Below are 27782 nucleotides of genomic sequence, written 5' to 3' on the forward strand. Positions count from 1 at the left end.
TGGCCTCGTTTCCGATCAATCGGTTCTGAGAAGGAACGGGGAGGCTTATTGTGAAAAGGATTTGCATTTTGGAGCAAGCATACCAAGCGAAGTGAAATTACGTGAAGTTGTCTCATTAGTCGGGATGGATTTGATCGGCTGTCACATTTTGTTTAAACAAAGTATCCAAATGGAAGCAGTGTAACCATTCTGGCAATTGAAATAGAATGGCACGGTTTTTTCGCGCTGTTGAACAAAGGAAGCAACCATTAATAATGCATTCAGTCTGTAAAAAAGTTCTGTCTGCAAGAATGTATGGCGGCAGCTTTTACCTCTTTAGTAGCGTGGTCGGGATTCATTTAGGAGGCACTCCTCTCACAGGGAAATCGAATATTTATTTTGCACAGTAGTGTGGAATAAAGCGCAACATAAAAAACACATTTTTGCAATTCTTTCATAAATTAAAAAAAAGACGTATTCTTATGTTTTACCCATTTCCGACATTTCATTGAGACCTTGTGTTATACTGTTGAATTTTGAAATGAAATAGGCCTCCTTTCTTATGAGTGTTGATTCGGTGTCGCCTCCCCTGGGGTTGTGTCTGTTGACACATAGCACCGTCCATCTAAAGTCGCGATCACTGTGGTTCCTTCCCATGAAGTGGCTAACCATTGGAGCAGTACCCGCTTTTTTCTTTATCCATGATCTGTGTTGTACAAGTCTCTGTCTGACTTCCTGATTTGTTTTTCCAATGTGCAACTTTTGACAAGGACAGACTATTGTGTAATTAAATTTTTTGTCTTGCAATTGGAAAAATCTTTTTATGTCCGCTTCGTGTTCCAATGTGTGAATTCAGCATCTTTAATTGTAGTATCACATACTGAACAATTTCCGCATTTATGATGTCCTACTATAGGTTTACCCGGTGGTTCTTTTATACATTTTTATAAATCTTGGGGAGGAAGTAAATCACCGGGATTCTTGGGTTCTTTTTGGTGAGGAATTCATGTTCTTTTTTTACCTATAATTCCTAGATCCAATGCTTCCTTTATGATGATGTTAACCATATTTTGGAATTCTCGTGTGGGATCTTCAATTTGTCCGTACCAGACATAGTTTAAAACTTGTTTTCCGCCCTCCTTCAGGTACATATCACTTGGCCAAATAACGACTGCTCCACCTTTATCAGCCGCTTTGATTACTACGGTATCGTCATTCTTTAGATCTTGAATGACATTTTCTCGCCCTGTTTGAGGTTATTCTTTCCGTAGAACTTCTGTTGTTCCAACTGTTGTAGGGATGATAAAACTATTTGTTCAAAGGCAGCTACTTCCTTTGGAATCGTGTTTCGGAGGAATGAACCTGGACTTGTTGCTAAAACCCATGTTTTTTTGTGGCAGTGCCATTTCTCTGGTTGAAAAAAGGATTTGAGCCAGATATTTCAGAAAAATTGTATTGCCTCCATTTTCAGTTTGGCAAAATCAGTTTTTCTGTTTGGAACAAATTTGAGGCCTAAATGCAATACCATTGTCTCATCTTTCGTCAAAATCTTTGGGGACAAATTTACAATTTTGTCTAGGATTTGTAGAATTTTTTTTTAAGAATCTTTTTATTAAACCAAAGTCAGCATTACGTTGTCATGATCATATATTTGGAATGAAGTACATGTTCACATTAACATTTTCAATCTTATGTGCATTCCTTATTATAACGCAATTGACAGAAATCCTAAATCCCTGTCTGCCCCGTGCGTAGGTGTCCTACTGCCCCCCCAAACCCCCTGTCGTCTTCCCACCTTTGCCATATTTTACCCCATTTCTTAGGGTGGCCTCGGCTTTCATAAATCGCTAGTTCTGCCGCACTGCACCAGTCCATATATATTTCCACTGGGAGACCAGAGGCGGTTGGGCTGTCCCCCATGTTCTGGCTATATTCCTTTTCGCGACCGTTGCCGCCACTTGCAGCCATAGTTTTGAGTATTTAGGCCATGTTGGTTCTCCGGTCACACATAATAAGTGCCACCTAGCATCTGTCGGGACCTGTTGTTCGAGCACTTCAGTTAGAATATTTACAATTTTAGTCCAATATCTCTGTATTGCTGGACAATCCCATAAAATGTGAAAGAATGTCCCTTTTTAGGTGCACCCTCTTTGGCACTCCTCTGTCGGGATCCGACCCATTCGGTGCAGCAGTGTACTAGTGTAGTAGGATCTGTGTAGGATCCGCAACTGTATTAGTCAGAATCTGGCCCTGATTACCACCTCTATTGGGCTCTGTACAGCTTCGGCCCAGTCATCATCTTCTAATAGTCCTTCATCTGACTCCCATGCCTCCCTCACCTTAGCTAATAAGTCTGGGGAATTGTTTACTATTTTCTCATACGTAGCGGAGAGTACGGGGTCCAGCGGCAATCTGTCTTCTAGAGGGCTATATTCCGGAATCTGCTCCCCATCTTTAATATGTCTATGTAGGGCGTGTTTCAGTTGCATGTATCTATAATGTTCCGTAGGTGCTAAGTTGTAGTCATTTTGTAATTCTGTGAATGTTAATACTGCCTGCCTCTTCCTCACTTCTCCCAAACGCACAATGTCTGTCAATTTCCACTTCGCAAATCCCTGCAAGCGGCCAACCTCCCAGAGCAGTTCGCTAACCCATAACGGTGTTTGTTCTGTCAATCGTCCCGTCCAACCCAGGAAGCGTGTTGCTTCAGTCCAGGCTATCGGCACTAACCGTGTGTGCATGGGCAGTCCCTCCTGTTTCTTTGGGCCATATAACACTTTCAAGTATCCCTCCTCCCCCATTGCCCAGTGGTCAACCCTGTAAGCCGGGTCATGCCGATCCGCAAAGACCCAGTCATTAATGATCATAAGCTGAGACGCCTAGTAATATTTTCGAATGTCTGGGACTGCTAACCCTCCTTTTAGGTTTTGTAGAATTGGTGTCTCGTGCGCATTTCTCAAGGGACTTGTTTGAATCTGACCTTGTTCTTCTGAGGGCCTTTCTCTAAAAAAGTCTTTCCTCTTTGTTGGTTTCTATTAGAGGGCCCTTCTCCAGCGTGGGAATCTCCTGTTGAGTCTGAAGATGACTCTGAAAATGTGAGGAATTTATTCCTATATCTTCCTGGATACTCTGATAATACTCAACAAGAATCTACTCTTGTGTAAAAATCATCCTTTAAGTATGGATAAACTACTTCCAGACTGAAGTTTTTTATGTCTTTTTCCAATTTTGATGTTTTGAAATTGATGGTGTTGTCCTTGAAGGTTATTAATTCTTTGTCAATTTTTTCAAGTAGAGTTTTGGATTCTGCCACAGTGTAGTTGTCTTTGATGGCTTGAATTAGATCTTCTATTTCTGAAAGTTCTTTCTTGCAAATCCGCTGTGCTGTCTCTATTGTGTGGACCATGAGTTCTCTACTGCATTTGGAGCTGATCCCGCTGAATCCTTTTTTTATTCTGGATCATCTGTGAAGATGACCAGAATGTTTTTAACTTGGAGGCCCCAAGGATTTGTTTTTAAATGCTCCAGTAAAAAATGTCTGTGTAGTTCAGTCCTTATATGTTTCTTCACTGCCATTAAAGGAAGGAGTGTACTCCGTTTCTTCCAGGCCTTTTCAGTGCATTATCTGAGCCAGGGTTGATTTGGTCTTTGACATCACCAAGCAGGCAAATAAGAAACATAGGCTTGTACTCAGTCACTGTTAACTTTATGCCATTACTAGCTACCCTAATGTATGGTGGAGGTTGGTCAGGAATAGTTTTTCTGCCCCTTTTTGGATCAACTAAAACTGGTTAGATTTGTCTGAGGTTAAGTTTGATGGGGAGGAGGTGGGGTTTTATGGTTGCCTTTCAAGTCACTGTATTGTTTTCAGTGTTGTGTGGGAATACTATTCAGTGCTGGAAGTGAGCAGAAGTGAAGTACTGAATTTCTCTTCACATATATTACTACAGGCTGCATTTATGGGGAAACCTCCTTTACAACGCATGCATTACTCTGCATGCAATTACCCCGCATTTTTTACACCGCAAAAACCTTTACAATGCAGGGCTTTACACCGCGAACTGTCACAACGCATTCCCCAAAGTAACGCCCCTGTGGAGTTAGAATAGTAATTGCGTTGGAATGGGGAACACGTTGTAGCAGATTGCGTTGTAAAGCCCTGCGTTGTAAAAGTTTTTGCGGCGTAAAAATGCAGGGTAATGGCACGCGGAATAAAATCATGCAGGGTAAAATGTCCTATTCACATTTATGTTGCCAGTTACAGGTATGCATTTACTTATTTGAAAGTTTTTTACAGTGTGCACATGATCTTTGCGGGTATCAGAGTGCTTTACAAACTTGCAGAGCTATAATAACAATAATATCATATTCGAGAAGAAATACAGGATAAGGTAGTACCAAGAAAAGGGAGGGTACACTTTACAATGAGCAGATGAGATAAACCAATACAAAAACAATATATATATATATCATAGTCAAGAAAACTGCTTGCCCCCAGGTGGTGTCTAGAAAAGGCAGGGTGATGTCAGGACTGATAAGTCGAAATCACTAGAGTAGCCGGTTAAAAGTAGTCATAAGTGTGATTGAAGAATCGGGATAGGTATTTAGGATCTAGGGAAGAAATTTTTTCATAAGGAGTACTTTTACTATTTTTTTGAAGGATACAGATGAGGGATTCATTCTGACTTCAGGGGGCAAGGTGTTCCAAATTCTCAGGGCAAACCCAGAGAAAGATAGGTTGTACGTTTTCTTCTTGTAGAATCTCTGTGGTTTCAGAAGTTAGGTGTTGGCGATTTTGGATGATCTGGAGCCACCAGAAAGTTTGAGATTCTGAGCAAGATACCAAAGGGTTTTGAAGTGGAGGGCTTTGTGTGTCATGCGGATAATTTTTAGCTGGTTTCTTGCTTCGTAAGGGATCCAGTTAAGGGATTTCAGATCGAAGTGATGTGGTTGTTTCTTTTTTGAGCTCGTGATGAGCCTTGCAGCAGAGTTGAGCGAGGCCCTTAGAGGAGCCAGTTTGGATCTGGGCAGTCCAGAGAGGGTTGCACTTCCATAGTCCAACCTGGGAATCATAAGTACTTGCACTGCATGCTTGAAGTCGTTGGGAGGAGGAAGGGTTTTAATTTTCCTAGAAGTTTCATTTGGTGATTAAATCCTTTGGTGGTGGCACAGGTGTGCTTTTCCATGTTGAGGTTCTTGTCGAGAGTTAATCCCAGTGATCTCCCTGAGTCAATGACTTGTGGAATGCAGTTGATGGCTTTTAGATGTTTTAACTATTCTTCAATGACAGGTGACTGGTTGGGAGGGGTGATTAGGAGGAATTCAGTTTGTTCAGTATTTAGTTTGAAGTGATTGGATACTAGGCAATTTTGAGTTTTCTGTAGAGTTGTGGTGAGGGAGCTGATGTCTTCTGGGACAGAGACTTTTAAGTATAGTTTAGTATGTGGTAGTGGATGTAGGATGAACTCAGAATTTCAGATAGAGGCTCCATGAACAGATTGAAGAGAGCCGGCGAAAGTGAGGAACCTTGTGGGACCCCTAATGTGACCGAAGCGGGCTGCAATAGTGAGTGATTAACCTTGACTCTTTGAGTCCTGTTGTGGAGATCGGAGGTGAACCAGTTAAGGATTGATTTGGTTAGCCCCATACGGTGTTCAAAAAGGTGTAATAGGTTGTCATGCTGAACTGTTTCCAACGCCGGAGATAGGTCAAGGAGGATTAAAAGTCAAGACTGGTTCTGGTCCAGAATTATTATTGCATCATTCACTATGTGTTTTATAACCGATGTGGTGCTGTTCCCTGGGCGATAGCCGATTGAAATTGGTCTAATAGGCGGAATTGGTCGATATGGTTACAGAGTTGGATGAGAACACATTTTTCAAGCAGCGTCACAAGGGTAGGAATATTGGAGATATGTCAGAAGTTGTATAAGTCAGTTTGATCTGCTTTTGGTTGCTTTAGGATGGGTAAACCTGACTGGACTTTAGACAGTCATCGATAGTGCCTTGAATTAGGGAGGCATTGACAATCTTGGTCCAAAGTGAGAGTAACGAGGGTATGATCTCCTTTAGCTGAGAGGTAGATTGTCATTGAAGTGGTTAGAGGGTTTCAGCGTTGTTAGAATCTTGTGAACTGCACTTTCCTTAAAAGTTTTGAAAGAGTTCCATAACACATTGTTTTTTGGGAATTGATCAGGGGGCCAAAAGGGAACAGTGGTCCGGGAGTCGAAGAGGATGGTTTGAGGTGAGAGAGGACATTGTTCCAAGGCCGTCTGCAGATCCTTTCTCATGCTTTCTGATGAGAGTTGCTAGGATGCTGTTAATCAGAATTGTGACTTACTGTGGATGTTAAGAATTCTTGTTGAGTGTTCAACTTGTTGACCTGGTGCTATTGAGTTAGTCACAGCTTGTAAATATGTAGCAACCTGGAGACAATAGTTTTGGAAGCCCCTATTATGTACCCATGCTCGCTCTGATGTACAGTAAGATAAAGAATGCCAGCCAGGGATGTTTTTCAATATTCTAAACAATGTTGGTAGTAGCATTTCCAGTGTCAGAGAGGACATCTTTCCGAGTGACATCCACAACAAACCCTGTGGACTGTCTAAGATCCCCCCAATGTAAAACAACATGGAAAGCTAGCCTTTGATTAAGACTGTAGAATTGGGTCTTTGTGGGTAGGGCCCTTCCTGAGCACCCAGATCTCAACCATTTAGAAAGCCAATTGTAATCCTTGCACAAGCAACTGGAAGAAAGATGTAATACTGAAGATGTATATGAGCGAGCAAGGATAGAGTCATGCCTGTGGAGGCAGCCCTTCCGAAATTAGGGGAGGGTGCTGGTTGCCGTAATTGGTGGGACGGCGAATCAAAACCACTTTTTTTTTCAATTCCTTCTGAACTTAGAGGAAATAGCCTTGAAGATAATAGCGACAAAGAACTGCCTTGAAAGCAGTTTATTAACATAGATCAAACCAGGCATTGCTGAAATAGTGAACATGTCTTTTGATGTGACAAAGATTGTGTAAAGAAGCCCAGATCAAAATAGTTAGTCATTGAATATAGATTGAAAAAAAACTACAATTTGCAGTTTATACCAGTAAGCTTTAGACTTTAGCTTCCATTTGAGCTTTGAGCTTGTTGTGTTTTTTCATGGATCCCAGAAGACGCAAATATTGATTGAAGACCCCTGTTTTTTGTTGCTGCTTGTATAGTCCTGTATGTCAGTGCCACTGGGCACCCAGTGAACCAGGTTCGCTTGAGAAGAGTTCCTATGAATAAATATTGGACAAAAACATTTTAAAGTAAAAAAGAAAATGTTATGTTCATAGACCTACAATCTCCAATTCTCAGAAAACTTTGTACAGCAAAAGTAAATAGAATTCAATTTTCCAATGTCTTTGAATAGTCTTTTGATCTCTGATCTCATCAGCATAGAAGTTAACTGGGAATCTTGTTTGACCTAATGCAACATGGTCTGTGGAATGGATTGAAGATCGTATTATATTGAAAGGACATTGTTTGAAATGTAAACTTTTTGTGTGTTTATGGAGCGCGAGGCTGTCATGAGATATTATTCTGAAGATACTAGTACACTAGGAAAATGTCAGGATAAAGATCTTAAAAATACTGACATATAATGGATTAACATTGGTTTCTAAAAAAGGCTGTCTGATACTAATAGTGCCATCTCTCTCCATAGATCTCCCCTGTTCTCAGAGACTTCTTGGAACGAATGTTGACAAAGGATGCCACCGAACGAGCCACTGCACAGGAACTTCTGGACCACCCGTTCCTACTTCAGACGGGGCTTCCAGAGTGTTTGGTGCCCTTGATCCAACAGTACCGAAAGCGCAACTCTACCTGTTGACCAGCGGATGCTGTTTTGGAGAAGACTTCAATGTGTGAGAATGGGAACTTGATAAACTTTGAATGCTGCCAGAGAAACACTGGAAATTCTTGCTATGAAAAAAAAAAAGTTGCTCATACCTGCACCTTCCGGAAAACCACAGAAAGTTGTGAAAGTGTTTCCCGTTTTCTTCGCCTGATGTACGTTATAAGCCAAATCTTGGATCGTGGTTTCCACTCATGGAATAGTTTACAGGCTGCAGGGCTTGTCCGCGGTCCATTGTCCAGTACTGCTGAGGTTCCATGTCTTGGACATAATGTTGTGTTGTATATGAAATGTTTCTGCTGCTTATGGCTGAATATTTTAACTACTGACTTTGAACTGAATTAGCCATCCACAAATGTGATTAACGAAACGTAGTTTTACACTGGAGTTTTTTCCCCATCACAAAAATGAAACTGGGTCTAGAGAGTTTTAAGCTATGTACAGTGGGAAGGCAACATTTTGAGGCATGGGTGATTTAAAAAAATATTCTCTACAGGTTTGCACCTGTGGGTGCATAACTAGCTGCATTTCTGCCCTCTGTGAGGGATTTGAGGACTTTTCTACCATCTTCTTTAGACTGCATCCTCTCTTTTCAGTGAGGATGTTGAAGAGGATGGCCTTGGGTGCACAATACTCCTCTCATTTTGGCATACAAACTTGTATCTGACACAGGGTGCTTCACAAAGATCTCGGCTCATGGTAATGCACTAAGATGGGCAGTTCTATTGGGACATGCAGGTGACTTATATTTTACTAGCATCCAAAAAACGTGGTGCCTCTGTATACATTTGCGAGACTCTACTAAAAAATAATTGTTTTGTTTTTATGTATCTGTCTTTTAATGGACCACTTAGTAGCCCTTTGATCTGTCATTTGGTGTCCTGTTAAAGTTTTAGCATGGTTTCTTTCCTAGAACTCTAAAAGATATTGCAATATACAGAGTTTACCCCTTTTCAAGTATAAATGTATCCTGAAAACCTTGGTAGTAGAGAGACGGGCACCTCATAGCCTTGGTAATAGAGAGAAGGACATGATGGGCGTTGTTTGCTATCCATGTGAGTTCATCTTAAATAACCACGTTGCTGTGAGCTTGTGGAAGGTTGGCATCACACTGGCATAGCACCACATGGGATCAAAGTTAACAGGACACCCAAGTCACCTTAAATGCAAATCCTGCTTTTGTGCCCAGTGAGACTAAGAGAAGTTGTGGGAACATTACAGTGGAAACCACCTTATGGTGGCTGCTCAGCATTCATATATAATGTCTTAATCAATTCTGGGCAACAGAGGGCGGGCAGAGCAGTTTACCAGATTACCAGAATAGCTGAAATCCCTTGGAAATTAATATCCACGTCGCAAAGTCAGATGCACCATATTCCACTTTTTACATCCCGTCCGCGTCACAGGGTGTACTGTCCCTGTAAAGTTTGTGATTTTGTGATTAAGCCAATCTCATTGGCTGGGACAGTGAATGACATGCCACTCATGTAACTCTGTCCAATCAGAGTGACCAAAATGCATGAAATTACTTGTTTGGGGTTCTGGTGCGCCATGCGACGGAGTCTTAAATGTTCCCGCAAGCCCTAATGATGATGACTACCAAATGACAAACAAGTACAGTTTTAGATGATGATGGGCGAGTTGACAATTCATTGTGCTGTTCCCCAAACACAATCAAGGAATTCTTTGACTCGTTTTCCTTAGACAGCATCTACAACTTTTGTAAGCATATTTTAAACTCTTTCAAAAATATTTTATTTGTGCTCTATTTATTAAACCTTTCAGCACTGCTACTTTGGGTACAGTCTGTTTTACATGTCCCATTTTGTGACACCATCTTCATTGGTAGCTTTAGCAGTGCAGCCATTTTTAATGATGATTGACACAGCATCTTCATTCATGAATTGTGTGATATTTGTGGAAGTTGCTGAATGCAATAACATTTAAATTCTTTTATCGCTGCAGAAGATAAATAAAACGTCAGAAGAGAGACTTTTGGAAGTTTGCACTACTTGCTGATCTAATCATCGGAAATAATATGTATGTTAATACTGCTGTTTTAAATAAACTTGCGTAGCAGACTAAACTTCTATCATGGTCAAATACAAAAACAAAAGACAAATATGATGGAGCCATAGGTAGTTCATCGGTTCCGAGAAATATCTACTTCATGCTAGTTGATCACCCTTCATATCTTAAAGACCGGGGAGTCTGCGAGGTAAGGTTGGTGTCGCTGGGTTGACATTTACATCTAGAGGCACAATAGTTTGTGAGATCTCCCTGTGTAATCAGTCGCATAGATGTTTTGTAATTAAGCAAGTCTTCCATTTAAAGACTATAGTCTTTTTTTCTACTATTAACAAACCGTGGCAAAGAGCACTATTCTAGAGGGCAGAAACCATTACCGAGCGTCATTATGTCTGGTAGGCACTTCCAGCGAGCTTTGTTTCCTGTTAAACTGTCAAACATTGATCCAAAACACCTCTTTGCACAGAGTGGGAATATAGAAAACCAAAGAATCGGATGAGGTGAAGATAAAGAGCTAGGATTTTTCAGAGAGACAAAGCCAAATGGTAGTTTGTTGTGTTGTTGATTTAAGGGAAAAATAAATATTTAAAAAACAGTACAGTATCTTAACAGAAGAGGCGCTGTCTTGTAAGAAACCCATGTAAGAAACCGACTGCCAGGGGTATCCAAAAGACTAGAAGCTTAATGCATGCAAGCTGTCTCCTGAAAAGGCTAGTTCAGGGGCTCCCTAGGCATATCCTTGGTTCATCTTTGGTAGCACAAGACAAGAAGGGACATCTTAAGGATTTTGGGACCTCAAGTCAAGCAACATGTGAGGCCCCTTGCTCAAAACAACTCTGCATTATTTGTATCCATTTCCAGCTCATTCATGCCTCGCCGACTTTAGCTGGATCGTTGACCGTGCTCTTCCTTGGCCAGGCTACATCTAGGCTCAACCATGGAGCAAATAGTCTCTGGCTGCCAAGCACTAGAGAAACAAAGACTAGCAGCCTGAGCAAACCTGCTCCATATGGACTGGTGTCTCACCTTCTGAGCCCGTGCATGCAGAGGGCGCCTTTGAAAGGTTAGAATGCTTGCCGAATCTAACCAAAATCAAATTGGTATTTTCTTTACCTCTAGCTCTCAGGCAGGGGCCGGACATGACGGACAGCCTGAGATGACGCAAAAGAAGAAAGTAAGTAAACATGTTTTTATGGAACTTTCCAGTGTGAAGTGGTGCAGTTGGCAGATGGAGCCATGACTGGCTTGACCGCCTTGAGCTTGTCTGCCATGCTGTTAGCAAAAGCTTCATAAGGACTTCAAAAAAAATCAGTGGAAGCAAAAACGCCTGTGCTGGATTGAGACACTGGCTGATGTAGACACTACATTGCAGATTAGCTCGTTGAGAGTCCACAGCAAAGCACGCGTGGCAGGTAACACAGTCTTAGCCTGGTAAGTGTTAAACAAAAGTAAAAAGTTTGTGTTTTCCCTTAACCTTTCATACGATGTGTACACAGAGAATATTTCTATGTAAACAAAACCTAAATGTGTTTTTCTAACGAAAATGGAATCCAAAATATTTCTAATCATTCTCTCCCATATACATTTTGATCACCAAGTAACATTCCGGGAAACCAAATGATGATTCTAGGCATGTCAAGTGTCTCAAGATCTTCAGGAGTTATATATCAGACAGTTCAATTATTATATTCCTTATCTTGTTTAGGCCATATGATCATTACATTGAGGTGCCACTCCTATAAAGTCCCATATAAAGAACCATTGGTGTCTCTCCACCATGGATCTTCTTAGCCAGAGCTTATGACAAAGGTGTTCTACTGTGTTGACGAGGCTCTCAAAAGGACAGGTCAATGTGGGATAGTGATAAGGGTGCGCCTTAGCAGATTTAACTGGTCACTGAAAGGGTGCTTGAAACTCATAAATGTTCCTGTGTATGTTTTATCCCCCTGTATTTTTGTACTTGGTCTCTTTGAAATTAGCTGGTCTGGATGTTTCAAAATTTCTTCTGGACTTTCTGCCGAATGTAAAAGATGGTTAGTTGTAGCGCTCATCAGTCTTGTGCTTTCTGCTCAGTGTTTGAAATCTGACTTCTGGAATTCAAGAACTTCTCAGCTGGTCTCCCCTCTCCCTAAGAATCCTTTCAGATGGCCCTAATGATTTTATTTGGCCATTCTCCTCTCATGGATGCCATTCACAGCTTCCATGCTGTGCTACAGGGGCTCGGGCTCTTAGGCAGCCGACAAACCAGAGGCGGTCATGAACAGCATTGTTCCTCTGGCCATGGCACAAGTACAGGAGATGCCCTGATAGGATTCTGGATGAGGAGTCCAGTTACCTTGAAGATGGTACCATATCACATGCTTGCATTACAGAAGGTTCCCACACTCATTGTGTCTGACTCAGCCTTTCGTGTGCAAGGTTACAATGTCAATTGCAACATTGGCGGTTGAATAGATTCAAGGATTCAAAGGGAAAGCCTATAAACCTCTATGGGTAAAGGTGGCTGCTTGACAAGACAAGCTTCAGTAGGTCCATGTGAGGTACACTTTGCGCCATTAGCGTTGTGGCATTCACGCTAAAGGGAACTGCGTAGCTAACCAAGTGGCAAAAGCTGCAATTCAAACTGTCCGTTTATTTCAACAGAGTGGTGATTTCTGGATCTCTGGTTACTCTAGTCTCGTGTAGGACCAAAAATGAGAACTGAGAGTTTTCTCACCTCCTTACTAATTTCTTGTTTGCATTTTCTAAAGGATCAGATACAGAAATGCCACTTCATCACGTGGTGGGCTGGCTCCTACTTCACTAAAGAAAGTACCAGTTGTTGGAACACTGCACATGACCTGCTTTCCACTCCTATTGTTACCAAGATAATTCACCACCCGTTTCTAGAGCTTAAGCTTTGAGTATCAAGGAGTTGCATGATGTGGATCATGTCCCAGAGAGCAAAGAATTCTTTGCATCATTCTAAATATTTCTATTGGGGAATAAGAATAAGCATTTCTTTGACAATTCTAAAGCAGGTTTCTGGAAATCGGTTTAATAAAAACAACTGGGTTTACCTCCACAGCAATTGTGTTGTACCACATTGAACTTTGACTAATTCAGATTACTAGAGAAGGCGTTCACGCCCACACCTACAATGGACAAAGCTGTGCAAGTGATACCGCTTGCTGTGAGGTACTCAAGTGGGTGTACCAGCAACTAGGGAACCTTGCAGTGACCTTGAAGGAAAGAAAGGAACACATCACTCACATGCTTACCTTGCCCTTCCCTGGCTCGCCTCGAGGATAACTATGAAACACACAAATTTGGCACTTGTTAGATCTGGGGGTCTCTAGTTGGCAGGGTAGGTACCACTGTCCAAGTAGGGACCCTTGCTTCTAGTCAGGGAAAGGGGGATACACTGTTAAGATAACCCCTGCTCACCCTCTAGGTAGCTTGGCCTGAGCAGTCTAGGCTATCAAAGGCAATGTGTAAAGTATTTGTACCAACACTCACAGTAACACAGTGAAAACACCACAGATTTACTCCACACCAGTTTTAGAAAAATAAGGTATCTTTACTAAAAACTTCACAAGACCAAATATTACAGAAAAACCAACATACAATTAAAAAGGTTACTTTAAAAATAGTTCAAGAGTTTGCAGAAAGTACTCCAGGATGTCAAAATCAGTGTCCTGCACAATGCGACTCTCAATGCACAAAATGCGACACTCTCGTGCCCAACAGTACCTGTAGTTGCGATAAGGTTCCCAAAAGCTATAAAAAGGAAGATGGCAAAGGCGATGCGATACTCCTGAGATCCTGGGGAGGCTTTGCAGCAGCCCTGCTTCACGCAGCAGAGGTGGATGCTCCGATCTGTAGGGGGAGGATGCGATGACTTTGGCCTTCGTTGCGTAGGTTTCTTGGGGGGAAGCTTCACGCACAGGTTCGATGCAACACTCTTCGATGTGGTGCGATGCGTGGCGCAGCGGTGCCTTCCGGCGCCGCAACTCTCGATGCGCCACGGAACGGGACTCTGCGTTGACGCACCCGATGACTGGAGACTTTTCACGCACCGGCAGTGGTGCGGCTCGCAAACTGGTTCTGCGACAACCCTCGCAATAGCCGGAATCTTCACGCTTCGGGACGATGCTCGACGCACTCGGCGATGCGGGGACCCTGCGTGTTGCGATGGTGCCGCGATGAAATTTTCCTCACACTCTCGTCTTGCGACACGCAATCGGATGATGCGTTGGGTACCAGTCACTCTTGTTCACGCTTCTGCTTCCCAGCTCCCAAACACAGCAAAACAACCTCCTGAGGCCCCAAGACTGGGCAAGCACTCCAAGGCAGGTCAGAACTCTCTCAGCAGAGTTCCAGGGGAGCTGGTGGTGAAGTCCTTTTGTTCCTGGGACTTCTTAACAGGGAGCCAGCTCTTCTCAGGCCCTTGGAGATCAGAATCAAAAGAAGGGGACACAGCAAAGTCCTTCCCCTCTCCTTGGCAGCAAAGCAAAACAGCAAGCAGGCAGTCTTCTCCTCTTCAGTCCTTTTCAGCTTTCTCCTTGGCAGAGGTTTCTTCTTAGTTCCAAAGTGATCTAAAGTTTAGGTGTCTGGGGTCCTCTTCTTATACCCCTCCAAGTCTTTGTCTCTCTTCGTTCCAGTGGGGGGATTCCCCTGCTCAAACCGGTTCCTGGGTGTGCTCTGCTCTGGAGCACCTGGTTCCTTTCAGAGTGAGGGGCAGGGTCGTTAGATGCTCAGCAGGAGGTGGAGCCTTCTTTGTGCCAGCAGAGGCAGAGTCCTCAGCCTGGCCAGCAGGGGGTGGAGCCAGCTTTGTGCTGGCAGGGGCAGCCCTATTCAAACCCAGGGACTACTCCTCCCACCCATCTAAAGCAGATCTCCCTATTCACCCTGCTGCTGACTCATCCAGGCTCCTGGAGCCACCTAGCCCATCACATGACACCAGTCAGCCAACCAGCACACAGGCACACAGGAAGGTTAAACAGGAGAATAGCTACTTTCTAAAAAGTGCTATTCTCACACAGTGAATTTAAAAACCATCTTGCTAAAAAGATGTATAATTAAATTCTGAACACAGAGATACCAAACTTGGATTTGCTATCTTGCCCTTATGGGAAGATAGGCATGTAAACAGCCTTCCCCATTCTATCCTATGGGCAAGATAGCCTCTCAGCAGTGAAAACGAAAATGGCTGTAATTCACTACCAGGGCATGTTACACACCTCAGTACATGCCCTACCTTTCAGATACACTGCACCCAGCCCAGGGGGGTACCTAGGGCCACCATAGGGATGCCTGACATGTACAGAAAGGGAAGGATAAGGCCTGGTCAGTGGGTGCACTGGCCAGGTCGACATGGCAGTCCTGGACTGCACATAGGCACTGCAAGCAGGCCTAAGACATCATTTTAGGGCTACTCCTGTGGGTGGCACAATCAGTGCTGCAGCCCACTAGTAGCATTTGAATCACCAGCCCTGGCACACGCAGTGCACTTTACTAGGGGCTAACAGGTGAAACAAATATACCAATCATGGATAACCAATCAATACAACAATTTATACAGAGAGCATATGCACTTTAGCACTGATTAGCAGTGGTAAAGTGCCCAGGGTCCTATTGCCAACAACCACGGGTCAGAAAACATAAAGGAGGAAGAAGCAAAAAGTTTGGGGATAACCCTGCAAAAAGGGCCGTTTCCAACAGCACTCAATTGGAATGATCATAAAACATCCCTGGACCAGGACCTTCACAGGCAGCATCAAGGCAATAGGCAGCAGCACTGCCACGTTCTGCCAAACAACAAAAGAAGCTGGTAAAAAACATTTAGGGTGGTCAGCTACTAGTTAACGGGAGTGGTATACCTGCCATAAAGTGTGCGGACACCCCTTTTTCTAGTCTCACCTTTATATTTTTGGAATGTTGTCCAAATGCCGGGGTGCATTTTCTGACATTGCCCTCACAGTGCGGAAATGCTATTGCACGCTTAGTCCCACTGTTAGACTCCAAAACTGAAAGGGTTTAGATATTCACTTTCAGGTGCTACATTTTGATTGAAAAACCCTTTGGAAATATCCAGGATCGTTTTGTAATTTTTTGCGCACCAGGTTCGTAATCAAATCTATACTTTGGGCGTTTTATACTGCATATGTTCGTGTGTGCAAATTCGAATTTCTATAGTCTAAGACTATTCTATAGGAACAATCTGGTTTAGAGACAGGATAAAAGGGCAGTGTTCCTGGGTGAGAGGCAAGGCACTATTAACCTAGATACCTCAATTGGTCCAATATTGCTTTAATAGCACGTTTTGCTTCTGGTTTTAAAGGGTATTGAGCTTGTGGTCGTAGTTCACTGCGTAGGGTAAAAACATGTAGACTAGAGTGTTTGTCCCACCCTGCTTGATTTCTATAAAGACCTGGAGCTTGTCTCATGGCCTTTTCACTGGCATAAATTTCCCTGAGATCATCAGGGACTATGCGAGAGAAGGCCACCCATAGCACGTTCTTCCCCCTAAGGTGCTCCCTTAATGAAGATTGGAGGCCAGTCTTCTTCTGCTAAGATGATGTCATAATCATCAGATAATAGATTCAGAAGACTGCTTTGATAATATGTGGTATTTCCCCTTCAATTTGTATTTTTAGGTTGTAAACCCTATCGGGAGGATTTCAATATTGAGCAGGACTTTCAGTCTGTATGGAGGCTTCAGTTGGACTCGCATCCTGAAACTTCTGAGCATCTGATGTACTATTGTGTTGTCTGCGCCAAGGTCTTGCATCGCAGGAAGACTCGCAGCTGAATCAGCATGTTTCTTAGAAAGTCCTGCAACTTTCTTCCTTTTATTGGGGTTTTAGATTCCAATCCTTTCTCTTCTCTCTTTACACTGATGTCAGTCATGTGTCCACCTCCACTTTTCCTACTGTACTTCTCATTTCTTCACTACTCAGATAGGCTCCACTTTTGGTTCTTTGTCTTCTGTGTCCTTTAAAGAACGTGAAGAGCAACTATCTGAATAGTGATACCGTTCAGGCTTTAAAAAATATTCATGGTCTTTTAAGTTATAACTACCCTTGCTGGATTCCTGAGAAGCAGGTGACCCAGTCCATCTTTTATCTTTGTCTTTTTGTTTTTTCTTCCCTTCCATTGCAGATTTCTCCTTAACGGAACCCTCAATGTAATTTTTTGGTTTTAAATATGGGTTAACGGTACGAATACCTAAGGTCTCTCGACCTACAGAGGTATAAACCTCCGCAATTATTTTAGATAGTCCCATTCATGGTCCTGAGCTGGAACTGCTTCCAGTCTGACATATAGCCAGAACTGAAGCCTTTCCATTTATGCTGTGTATATTGAGATAGGAACAGTGTTGGCTAGCAGGAAATGGGGGTGGCGAGGCGGTTTGAAAAAAACAATAAAAAAAAAAAAAACTTCTTCATGGCCGCCATCTCTCCTCAGTCGTTGCTTCTCTTTCTGGTGAGTCCCAGAACCAGAAAGCACACAGGCTTCCCTAAGCCAATCAAAATGCTGCTATTAGCAGTGTTGTGATTGGTCAGAGCGCCGTGGTTCAGTGCTCAGACAGAGACTGGGAGACTGTGCATGTTCTCCATACAGGCTGTGTATTACAGCCCGGTGGAGAACATAAGTGCACATGACTGTTTGGCCTGCCCAAGGCGGTCGGCTAAACTGACATGCGCACTTATTGTGCAGAAACCACTCTTCCTCCCAGGCTGTGCCACCAGCCCTGCCCTAACCTAGTCCTGTAGCTATGAAAAATAAAATGATAATAACTATGTTATTATCATTTTATTTTTTGTGTTTCCACTGGTCTGAGAGCAGTGGGGTGGAGCTCCTCTGCCTTAGCAGAGGAGTTGCCTCTGTATATGAAACTGTAAAGAAGTTTCCCATTAACTTCATTCCCAATCCATAGCTGGGCCAGCTCCATGTTCGTTTTGTACTTATCTAAGTACAACAGGGAGGACCGGCAAGGAAGACATACCATACATACTGGTATAAATCAGTGGCGGCTCATCGCCCCACCACCCTCTGAGCAGTTAAAAAAGGAAAAATAAAATGATACGAATGCAATGTTCTCATTTTATTTTTCCATACTTCTAGGTTCTAGGTGCAGGCGGGGCAGGGCTGGGCTGTGCAGAGCATTGAGAGGAGTGGTGAGCACTTTCTAAGTGCTCATGACGGTTTGGCCGGCCAAACAGTCATGAGCACGTTGCATATTCTCCACCGGGCTGTAATGCACAGCCTGGATGGAGCACCTGCACAGGCTCATAGTCCCCGTCTGAGTGCTGAACCAAGGCGCTCAGACCAATCATGACGCTTCTGTCATTGTGACAGCAGCGTCGTGATTGGCTTAGGGAAGTCTAAGTGATTCCTGATTCCGTTATGGAAATCAGGAGAGACGAGGAAAGGCGAAGTCGTGGCAACTGTACCCAGTTAAGTGATTTTTAATTTTCTTTTATTCTTTCACCCCACCCCATGCCTCACCACCCCCGTTCAGTGTCAGACGCTATTGTTATAAATGCATGCAAAGAAGCTTTCCCAGGAGTTGCACTCCTCTACTCGAGGCACAATCCCAAGACGAAGACACACAGGGCCTGATTTAAATATTGGCGGATGTGTTACTCTGTAAACGAAACAAGGTACACAGTTCCTCATATACAGAGAAGAGATCAGGGAGGAAAGGAAGTGAATGTGGAGAATTAAACATCCACTAGCTACCAGGAGGTGACCAAGGGAAGACAAGGGGAATTGCCTTGGTGGAACTAGAGCTCTCACACACCCAGCAAGCTAGGTGTCATGCTTCATCATATGAGCAATGCCCCTCGTCAAGTCGGCGCTGCAATACTTGACGGGCTCACGAAACCGGGGATCTTTTGTTCCTGCCGATTGGTGCATGGGGGTGAGGGGCCTAGTGTGTGTAGATGTAACAATGAGTGAGATAAAAAGGGTCAGTTAGTCCTAGTCGGTATTTATTCAGAAGGTAAACTACCCTATTAAAAAATAATATAGAGTGGCTGTGTACTAGAGATAATGTATCTAGTCATGTAGCTCTACTCTAGGGGATCAACATGTTTCATGCCTTGTGTGTCACGAGGATCTGGGCAATTCTTCAGGATCAGAAAATCTATCTACACTACGTGGTAGCGTGCAGTCTACCTACCACGTCCTTAGGTCCGTGACCTGTGGAAAAAATGTAAGATAATTAAAACGTCTCTTCTTATTATCAACAGTGTATAGTACTGATATGATAAAGTTAGATTACTGGTGTGACGAAATGACTATCACAAACACCGTGCCAGAAGTAGTTCAACTGAGAACTCTATATGGTGAGGTACCTTACAGGGCCGTGTATGAGTAGTAGTGTGAGTAGTGAAAACAAGCGGCGGGAAGAGAGAGAAGGAAGGTTTTATTAAAACAGCTGACTAGCTGGCAAAAATAAATGGAAAAACGCAAGGCCGGACTCACCTAGTACGTTACTAGAAATTGCTAGCAACAGTTCTGGCGGAAACTAAAAGGACACCGATTGGGTACTGTAAAACATAAAATGTATCAATGTTAACGAGGTGGTCACAAAGGGCTAATTAGATAAACCTCTAATGGTACTACAGGAAATTACAATAAGCGTAACATCAGGGTACTAGGAGGTAGCTGCGTCAAATGCAAAACAAGACCCACTCCAGACCGAGCACCGACCGGTATCCGGTGCCTAGGCGAGGGTTGTGCATATGCCACCGCAAACAGAAGTCCGATCAGGTCGGTGGGGGAGGAAGGATGCATAGGCGGAGAAACTCACCATGGAATCCCGAGTACTGCTTACCGGACTACGAACGGATAGCAGGATCCAAAAGGAGGTGTACTCACCAGCGTGGAAGCACGCAAAGCAGGAAGACCTACCCAAACCGCCAGGAAACAGGGTGGTGACTGACGGCGGTCTTAGCGGGAAGATATACTATGTGAAAGAGTCAATTACGCTGCTACGTAGAGGGCGTATGGCAACGTGGTAACTCATATGATTGCTACGTTACGTCACATGATGTAAACAAATGGGCGGCCATATTGGTGCAGGGTGGAAGTTTAGATCAAGTAAGGTAGTCATGCGGATAAAGAAAGGGGACGCGAAGTTCAATGTAGGTCCCTACATTAAAAAACTGTCTCCTAGTAACATGAGATAGTAAAACAATAAGGAGGGAGGTAAGGTCGGAACAACCTCTACATCAGTACTCTCATGAAGTCTGGCGGTGTAAGGAGTACATCTGCCTATAGAGGTGCTCTCTAGGGTTGTAATACCGTAACCTAGTTAAGTACTATATCGATCCACCTCAGATGGTAGGTTGTGGCATCTGATTAGGAGAACAGACCCACTAGGAGATTGTGTGTATTGATGTCTGTAACAAGTAATGGAGTCAAAAACGTGAATAGCCACAATAACCAGGCTCAAGAAAGAACTCCAGTTTAGGGGAGGGAACTCCATGGAATATCATCATTGAGACCCTCAGTGTGACATGCTAGTCTATGTACCCATCTCTGTTCAATCCTGAACAGAGAAAGTTTGGAGATCTGTACGTGGGATTCCAGTCCAATCCAGTGTATTGAATCAGGGGTGTGTTGAGCCTCAGTGAAGTGTCTGTATAGTCTAGGGGTGACCCGTTGACACCGTATGTTACTCCTGTGTTCAATTATGCGGGTTTTGACCGGTCGCATGGTCATACCTATATTTTGTAAATCACATGGGCAGGTAATCAAGTAGATGCACTGTTTGGTGTTGCAGTTGGTATGTTTTTGGATACACCACTTAAAATTAGGTCGCAGAGTGACTTCCTTAGTTATTGTTGTATATTTACAAACAGTAAAAGTGCCGCAGGGAAGGTGTCCCTTAACTGGTGGTAAGCCCCAAAGGGTGGTTTGTGATGGATTGGTATGATTTTTAGGTCTTGTGTGAATCAGAATATCTCTCAGGCTGCGAGTTTTAGTATAAGCAAATCTCGGTTTTGGTATCTGTTGGTCTCCCGTGTTTAGAATGCCCCAGTGTTTCAAAATAATCTTCTTGGTTGGGGCAGAATTAGGTGTGTAAGAGGTGACACATGTGATCAAATCATCTGGTGGTTTACGGTGTACCTCTAATAAAGACTCTCTAGGGTTATTTCTAGCTCTCTTCATTGAGTCCTTGATAACTTTGGAGGGGTAACCTCTAGTCTTGAGACTGGTAGCTAGAGTGGCAGATTCTACTTTATAGTCCTCAGTAGATGTACAGTTGCGTCTAATGCGCAGAAACTGACCAAAGGGTAGGTTATCTTTCAGAGCTCTGAGGTGATGGCTTTGATATAAGAGTAGGCTGTTGCGATCTGTAGGTTTCTTATATAAGCATGTCGAGAGTTGTCCCTCCGTGAGCCTAATGTTCAAGTCAAGAAATGCAACAGCGGTGTCTGAAATGGTATGTGAGAATTTCAGAAAAATGTTTTGCTGATTGATCCATTGTACAAAGGCATTGCAGGTATCAATGGAGCCATGCCAGAAAATTAAAATGTCATCAATAAACCGTTTCCAGAGTTTTAAATGTTGGAAGTACGGGTTGTTGTCATTATTGATGATTTCTTTTTCAAAGGCTGCCATGTACAAACAGGCCAGGCTGGGAGCGAAGGTGCTCCCCATCGAAGTGCCCTGGCATTGATGGTATAGTTGCCCATTGTATTAAAAAAAAAAATTCAATTAGAGCTAGGGATGCACACTCCATTATAAACGTAATAGGCGTAGAAGAATGCCACTCCAAGGAATTCAGGGCCGCTTCTACAACTATCAGGGTATCTTCGTCACTACGGTGAAGAATATCCCATCAGCTGAAATATAAATCCCATAGGATATAATGGATATTGTATTTCGGCGGACGGGATATCCGTCACCGCAGTGATTGGGTAACCCATCCTTCAAGATCTAAATCATGTCCATAGTGAGTATTCTGTGTTTGTTTTGGGGTGTAGTGTATGGATACACTACTTCTAACTGGTTGGTCTTGTGAACAATCCAGAAAGTCTTTCATCACTCTTCGCAGGCGCTTTTCCCATGATAATGTTAATAGTCTGTGGCCCAATGGTCAGCATTTGTGCGGAAGTGGCAGGTCCTGCTGCAACAGCAGGTCTTGAGCTCAAAGTACGTTGCACGATCTGCACAAGTCTCCTGTATAGGGCAACTGTGTTATGTAATACACCTACCTCCTCTGCATGGGATAGAATTTCAGGGTGAGGAACAGGAGTGTAACCAGCCACGACTACCCAGGTAGTGCCATCATTGCTCAGAGGCCCCAAATGAACAAGTCTGTGCATGTGTGGCAATTGACCACCAAACCAATTTCGGTGTTCTTGGAACGTTAAAGGGATTTCCAAATATTGGTAAGCCCTGTAATGCACAGACTGTTCTACCATCGTATATTCATAAAACTGCCCTGAGGCAGCATCAATAGGCTCAACCTCCACCCAGGAGTAAAAAGTCTCAAAGGCATATGCTGGATGTGCAGCTATTACAAAAGTAACTGCCCCCCGTCACTGGGGGCACCTCGAGCTTTGAAGTGTTGAGTAGCTGCTTCCCTGCAATTGGCCCCTATAACGATAGGTGTTGCCATGATGGATGGATTCAATTTGTGTAATTTGAAACCAAGAATTAAAAAACCTACAGATGGAAAATAACCTTTCATGACTCAAGCCCACGGATGTAGGTGCTTCCTTATTCCCAATAGGAGGTAACCATTAATACTATGGACGTCTTCGTAATAAGGTAATAATGGTTCAGATGTGTGTGATAAGTGTAAACTACTCAAAGCGTAACCATAAGATATTATCCCTGCCCTGGGCTCCAACAGTTGTGTAAGTTACCACAGGTGAACTTAGTTTAATGCACCAGCGATGAATGTGAAAGACAAGTTATTGTAGCCCCACAAAACACTATTTAATGATGTAATTGACATAAAAATATTGCTTTTGGGTAACTAACAATCCCATAAAGGAATCAGTCACAGTGGAAACCGCAACAAACTTATTTTGTTATTCACAATATCGCACGTGGTACTTAGAAGAATGAAGACTTTTAAGTTAAAAGTATTTATTACTACATGGACAATCTGTTTCTCAGTACATCTAAAACAACTACACATAATTGAAAAACAGCAACAAGACATGTTCTAAACAACAAGAATAAAAGGATATTTTCCAGCATTATCAAAATGTCATTTAAAAATATTATCTAGAACCGAACACCTACTTCTATACGCTATACTTGAAGAGCATGAAAGGCAGAGCAACTTGTAATCTAGAGTTTCTTAGGGAGAAGAGGCGCACTGCACACCTTGTTGATAGCAAAGGCTGTCTTTATCAGTAGAGAACGTGTTCCCCATGAAGGGGAAACACTGACCGCAGTAGCAGTCAGTCGGTCGCTGTTGTTATTTTGATTTATCAGCTTCAGTCCTTCAGGTGAGATGTGTCATCTGCGAAGTCCGAAATGCACTGGTAGCAGGTGTGACCATCTCTAGGAGAATCACAGGCGTTAATCTGGGTGAAGGAGCTCTCCTGACAAATGGTCAAGTGGCAGGCCTTCTACTCAAAATCTTATCAGAAATTGTAATTTCTGACAAGTTTATTCATGTCCGACAGATTATGGGCATCCAGGTATGCACACCAGACGTTTCCTTATACACATGGCAAAAGGATGTCAACTTGGACTACGTCATTTTGATATGTCTGTATGTGTTCTTGTTTAACCTTGATATAATGAGTAGACATTTGACCCAGACGAATGTCGCATTAGATGTTGTATCTGTCATTAATCAAAGAACTTGACAACATCACAGTTCCTAGAGAGATAAGGGCTGGCGACATTTGCATTAAAAGCAGATATGACAATGATTCTGCATAACACAGGGAATATGGTGGCTTCCATTTTCTAAGTTAAAAACAATTGTGGCCTCTGTGAACTAAGATGGAGTCAGGGTTTAAATGAGATGGAGTCAGACCTTAGGTACTTTACATCAACTGATCACTAAGCCAACACCCCCTGTTACACCCCAGTAACCCCTCAACTCTAGCAATTCATCAACACATAAAGTATGGAGTGTGTCACAATAAATATAGTAGAAGTTCTTTCATACACTCCTTCAGATCCTTTCAGCCGACAGATGATCAAACTCCTTGGCCACCTAGGTGCTTCTCTGCTTAACTCCAGTTAACCGCTCCTCCTTATGTTTTGACATATCCATCATGTTTCAAACCATCTGCAGTTCTGCCGTTACTAAAAATCCACACCAGACTCTTCCAAGCCTTCCACCTGCACCCCTTGTTCTCAACATTCTTTATACTCTAACATTGCATTCTTTAATCACCTTATCCAATGCCTTTCAGCTGACAACCTGCTCAATCCACTACAATCAGGATTATGTGCACTACACTCAACAGCAACTGTGCGCACAATGTTGCAAACGTTATCACATCGATTAATCACAATCACCTCTGTCCTGATGCTCCTTGGTCTCTGATGATCATACTACCTTACATATCGCCTTCAAACACTAGTATCCCCCGTGCAGCTCTGAATCCGTTCTCGGCATGCGTGCTGTAAGATATCCTAGCCTGGTTTTTGTAACGTCTATGTGATATTACAATCCACTACCCTTTCCCACCTTCTGAGATTACCTCCTCCCTGCTTTCCTGACAGCAGTCTGTTGCCAGGCCATGCCTTTTCTTTTCCCCTCAAGAAGTGTTCCGTATGTCTTAAAAAGCATTAATTGCTGCCACTGGACTGGGTGAGTCTGAAAGAACTGAATTAATTACTATACAGCACTCAAGTACTTTTTGGGTCAGATTTCACTATAGAAATACCACACACATGCATTCAATGTTATCCAGGCAGGTTGAGAGAAGCCACCTCTCATCTTTCTTTTCCTGTTTTTGTTTTCTTGACCTGAAGGCTTTCCTTACAATAGATATTGGATTTCCAGATGTCTAGCTAATAAGAGCACTTTGATCGCAACTTGCAATGTACCTATTATGATTTTTACAGAGACTGGGGAAATCGATGGTTGGCATCCTGTGACGACTGTAGGATCACAGAACATTGGTACAGTCTTGTGAGGTATGAGCACCACCTGATTCTCAGAGTTTTTTAGGGAGGCAGAAATCCAATCTTTCCCATTGATGCCTCCCACTTGTTCTAACAATTACAACTCCTGAGATACCCCTTTCACTACTCCAGCTACCACTAGACTTGGAGGTCATCAGAGAGTCTCAAGGATGGAAAATAAAATGTACAGTCTGCAGTTTTCCCTACATGGCCTCAAACTATCCTGTTAGTAGCAGATAGAAGGTGGTTGGGTGATGAAGGATAGAATGGGGCGACCCTGAGTAACGTTACCAGTGATATGCCTTTGTGTGATGTGGCTTCTACTGTTCCTTGCATTTTCTGACCCAATGTCCATGTGAGCAAACAATATGTATGACTTTGATCATGCACATTAGTGGCAATAGTAGTGAGAGTCAGACTGGAACACATAAGTAGGCTGGTACCTCCAACAAAATGGGCACAGATTCCTAAATTGAGAGTACAGGCTTCTCAGCTGTATCAGCAGCCTCTGTCTGACTGAGAACAAACAAAGGCTACACCTCCCTTCTCACTTAGAAAAATGTAAGTTGCATGCAAAACCAGAAAAAAAATGTGCCATATGTATTTCTGTACATTTGCCTCTTTTCCATATTTAAGAGTATATACATTACTGCACTGCTAAAGAAATTATACTATCTCTAATGGCCCAATATGTGGTTAATTCTAGGTTCAAAGGCAAGGACTATCCCTAGCGCGGGGACACTCCGTTGGGAGTAACCAGGCGCTTTACATAATATCTGTGATATACTAACACAATATTTTAATATAAAAAAGTGAATCCAGATAGCCAAATCAAAAATGGGGTCTTTTTATTTTTATCTTTAAACACCTAGGAATGTGTAAGAACAAGTTTCTTGGATTCGGAAATGTTTTTTCTGGTGCATCAACTACAGATTATTCACGTTTAGTACATCCCCCAGGAGCCAGACTTGGTCCTGATAAGTTTTTTAGCAGTGCTCCCGCCCACTGTTAGGTGGCTCCACATCTTGGCACAAGTCCTGCAAGCTGGCGTCAGTTTCTTGTCTTTTTCCACCTTCAGATGTGGTGTGTAAAACAATTGTTGGTGACAGTGTGGCCCTTTTAGATGATAGAGACCACTCCACGGGGAGGGAAGGCCCGTGGGCAGTGAGATATCTGCACCAGAAAGTATTTGATCAAAGTTAAGTAAATTGTGCTTCTGCTGCATACTTCTAATCGCAGATTCCTTGCCTTCAGAACAGATACTGAAGCAGTATCTCTCTAAGATGGAGGATTTGTAGAGCGGCATCAAAACTAAAAGGATATGTTGGACCGAGCAGGTGAAGTTTTCTTCACGCTGGACATGGCTGTCAAGGCAGTAGTGCTTCGTGAATGTATGCAGCAATGCCCATGTCGCAGCCTGACAGATGTCAAGGATAAACACCCCTTGCGCCACTGCAAAGCCAATGGCCCTGGTGGACTAGGTTCTTAGGCCCTCAGGGAGCACCTTTTTGACCAGTGCACAATAGATCTTGATGAAGAGGGCTGCTCGATTCCCCTTTCGTCACTCCAGAAAACCCCACAAAGAGCTGATTGTTCACCCAATGGGCCTTTGTCGGATCCATATAAAAATGCAAACCCCTTATAGAGTCCAGCCAATGGAGCCTCCCCTCCTCGGTTGAAGGGGAGCAAAGAACGCTGGTAGAGTGATTGATTTCCCACTGTGAAAGCGAGTCACAACCTTTGGTAAAAAGCCCGTCCAAATTTCTCAACACCAATTTGCCCGACCAGAAGGTGGTGTAGGGCTGTTGCGTTGAATGTCCTCCCTGCTATTCACACACACTTACCTGACTTATTGACAATTGGAGACAGTTTTCAATGTGAAAAAATGTAGCAAGAAACTATCCATAGGTTCAAAGGGACAACACATAAGAAATGTGAAGACCAAATTAAGGTCCTGCTGGGAATAATAACTTTATCTTGATCTCCAGTCATAAAAGTAGAACATCCTTTTAGAGCACAAAAACATATTTAAGACTTAAAAGAGATTCGCCAGATATCAGATACAGTTGTACATAGATGAAAAGTGCATTCTCATAGGGCCCAAGATCTCAGTAAACATGGTATTGTGGCATTATAAACAAAATAGCAGCATATTTAATGCATAAATAAAGTGCTAATTTTAAACCACAAAAAGTGCAAGTTTTCATTAAATACATTGTAAAAAGACAAGTGATCAATAAAACCAAATGGACTTGTCTAGCAAAAGGCAATATAGGATTACATAACATCACGTTGAGAATTAGCAGCACAGAAAGCCAAACATAACACTCACAAAAATGCCAGAATGGCAATCCAAAATAGGGGCTTACTTGTACCTATAGGTTACGATCCCTTATATTAAAAGACATCCAATTGCGGGGATAAAGTGCTATATCAAATATCTTATATGTGTTATGAGACTTCTCAATCAAGTGCTATATCAGACATACGAACTCACATTTCCTTAGTCGCAGAAAGATTAAAAAGACAAAAGATCATTAAAACCATGACAAAATTGCTTTGACATTTTTAAGGCAGCTCCTGCTTGCAGACACTTTCTACACCAGATCCAGGCTGACATAAGGAGTCTGGAAATTGAGAAGACCATCAATCTGCTGGTCAGTGCAGACAATTCTCTATGGCTCCACGTTGCGACTGCAGCTTCCCACAAATGGAGACTACCGACCTTCTCCTATGATACCGATATGCGGGCCAAAAAACCCGAATATGCATTAA

At 42.9% G+C, this 27782-nt stretch overlaps 1 protein-coding gene across 13 annotated transcripts in view; it reads left to right on the top strand.

The window, feature by feature from the left end:
- PAK6 (p21 (RAC1) activated kinase 6) overlaps nucleotides 1–9957 on the top strand; it is a 345174-nt gene extending 335217 nt beyond the window's left edge. For all 13 annotated transcript variants that reach the window (XM_085626908.1, XM_085626899.1, XM_085626897.1 and 10 more), the window contains one exon: nucleotides 7680–9957. In XM_085626908.1, the coding sequence (XP_085483034.1) occupies nucleotides 7680–7847 (168 nt within the window). In that variant the 3' untranslated portion in view covers nucleotides 7848–9957. The remainder of the gene's footprint in view (nucleotides 1–7679) is intronic.
- Nucleotides 9958–27782: the final 17825 nt, after the last annotated feature.

This window comes from Triturus cristatus, chromosome 9 (genome assembly GCF_964204655.1).
Source record: "Triturus cristatus chromosome 9, aTriCri1.1, whole genome shotgun sequence".
Lineage (NCBI taxonomy): Eukaryota > Metazoa > Chordata > Amphibia > Caudata > Salamandridae > Triturus > Triturus cristatus.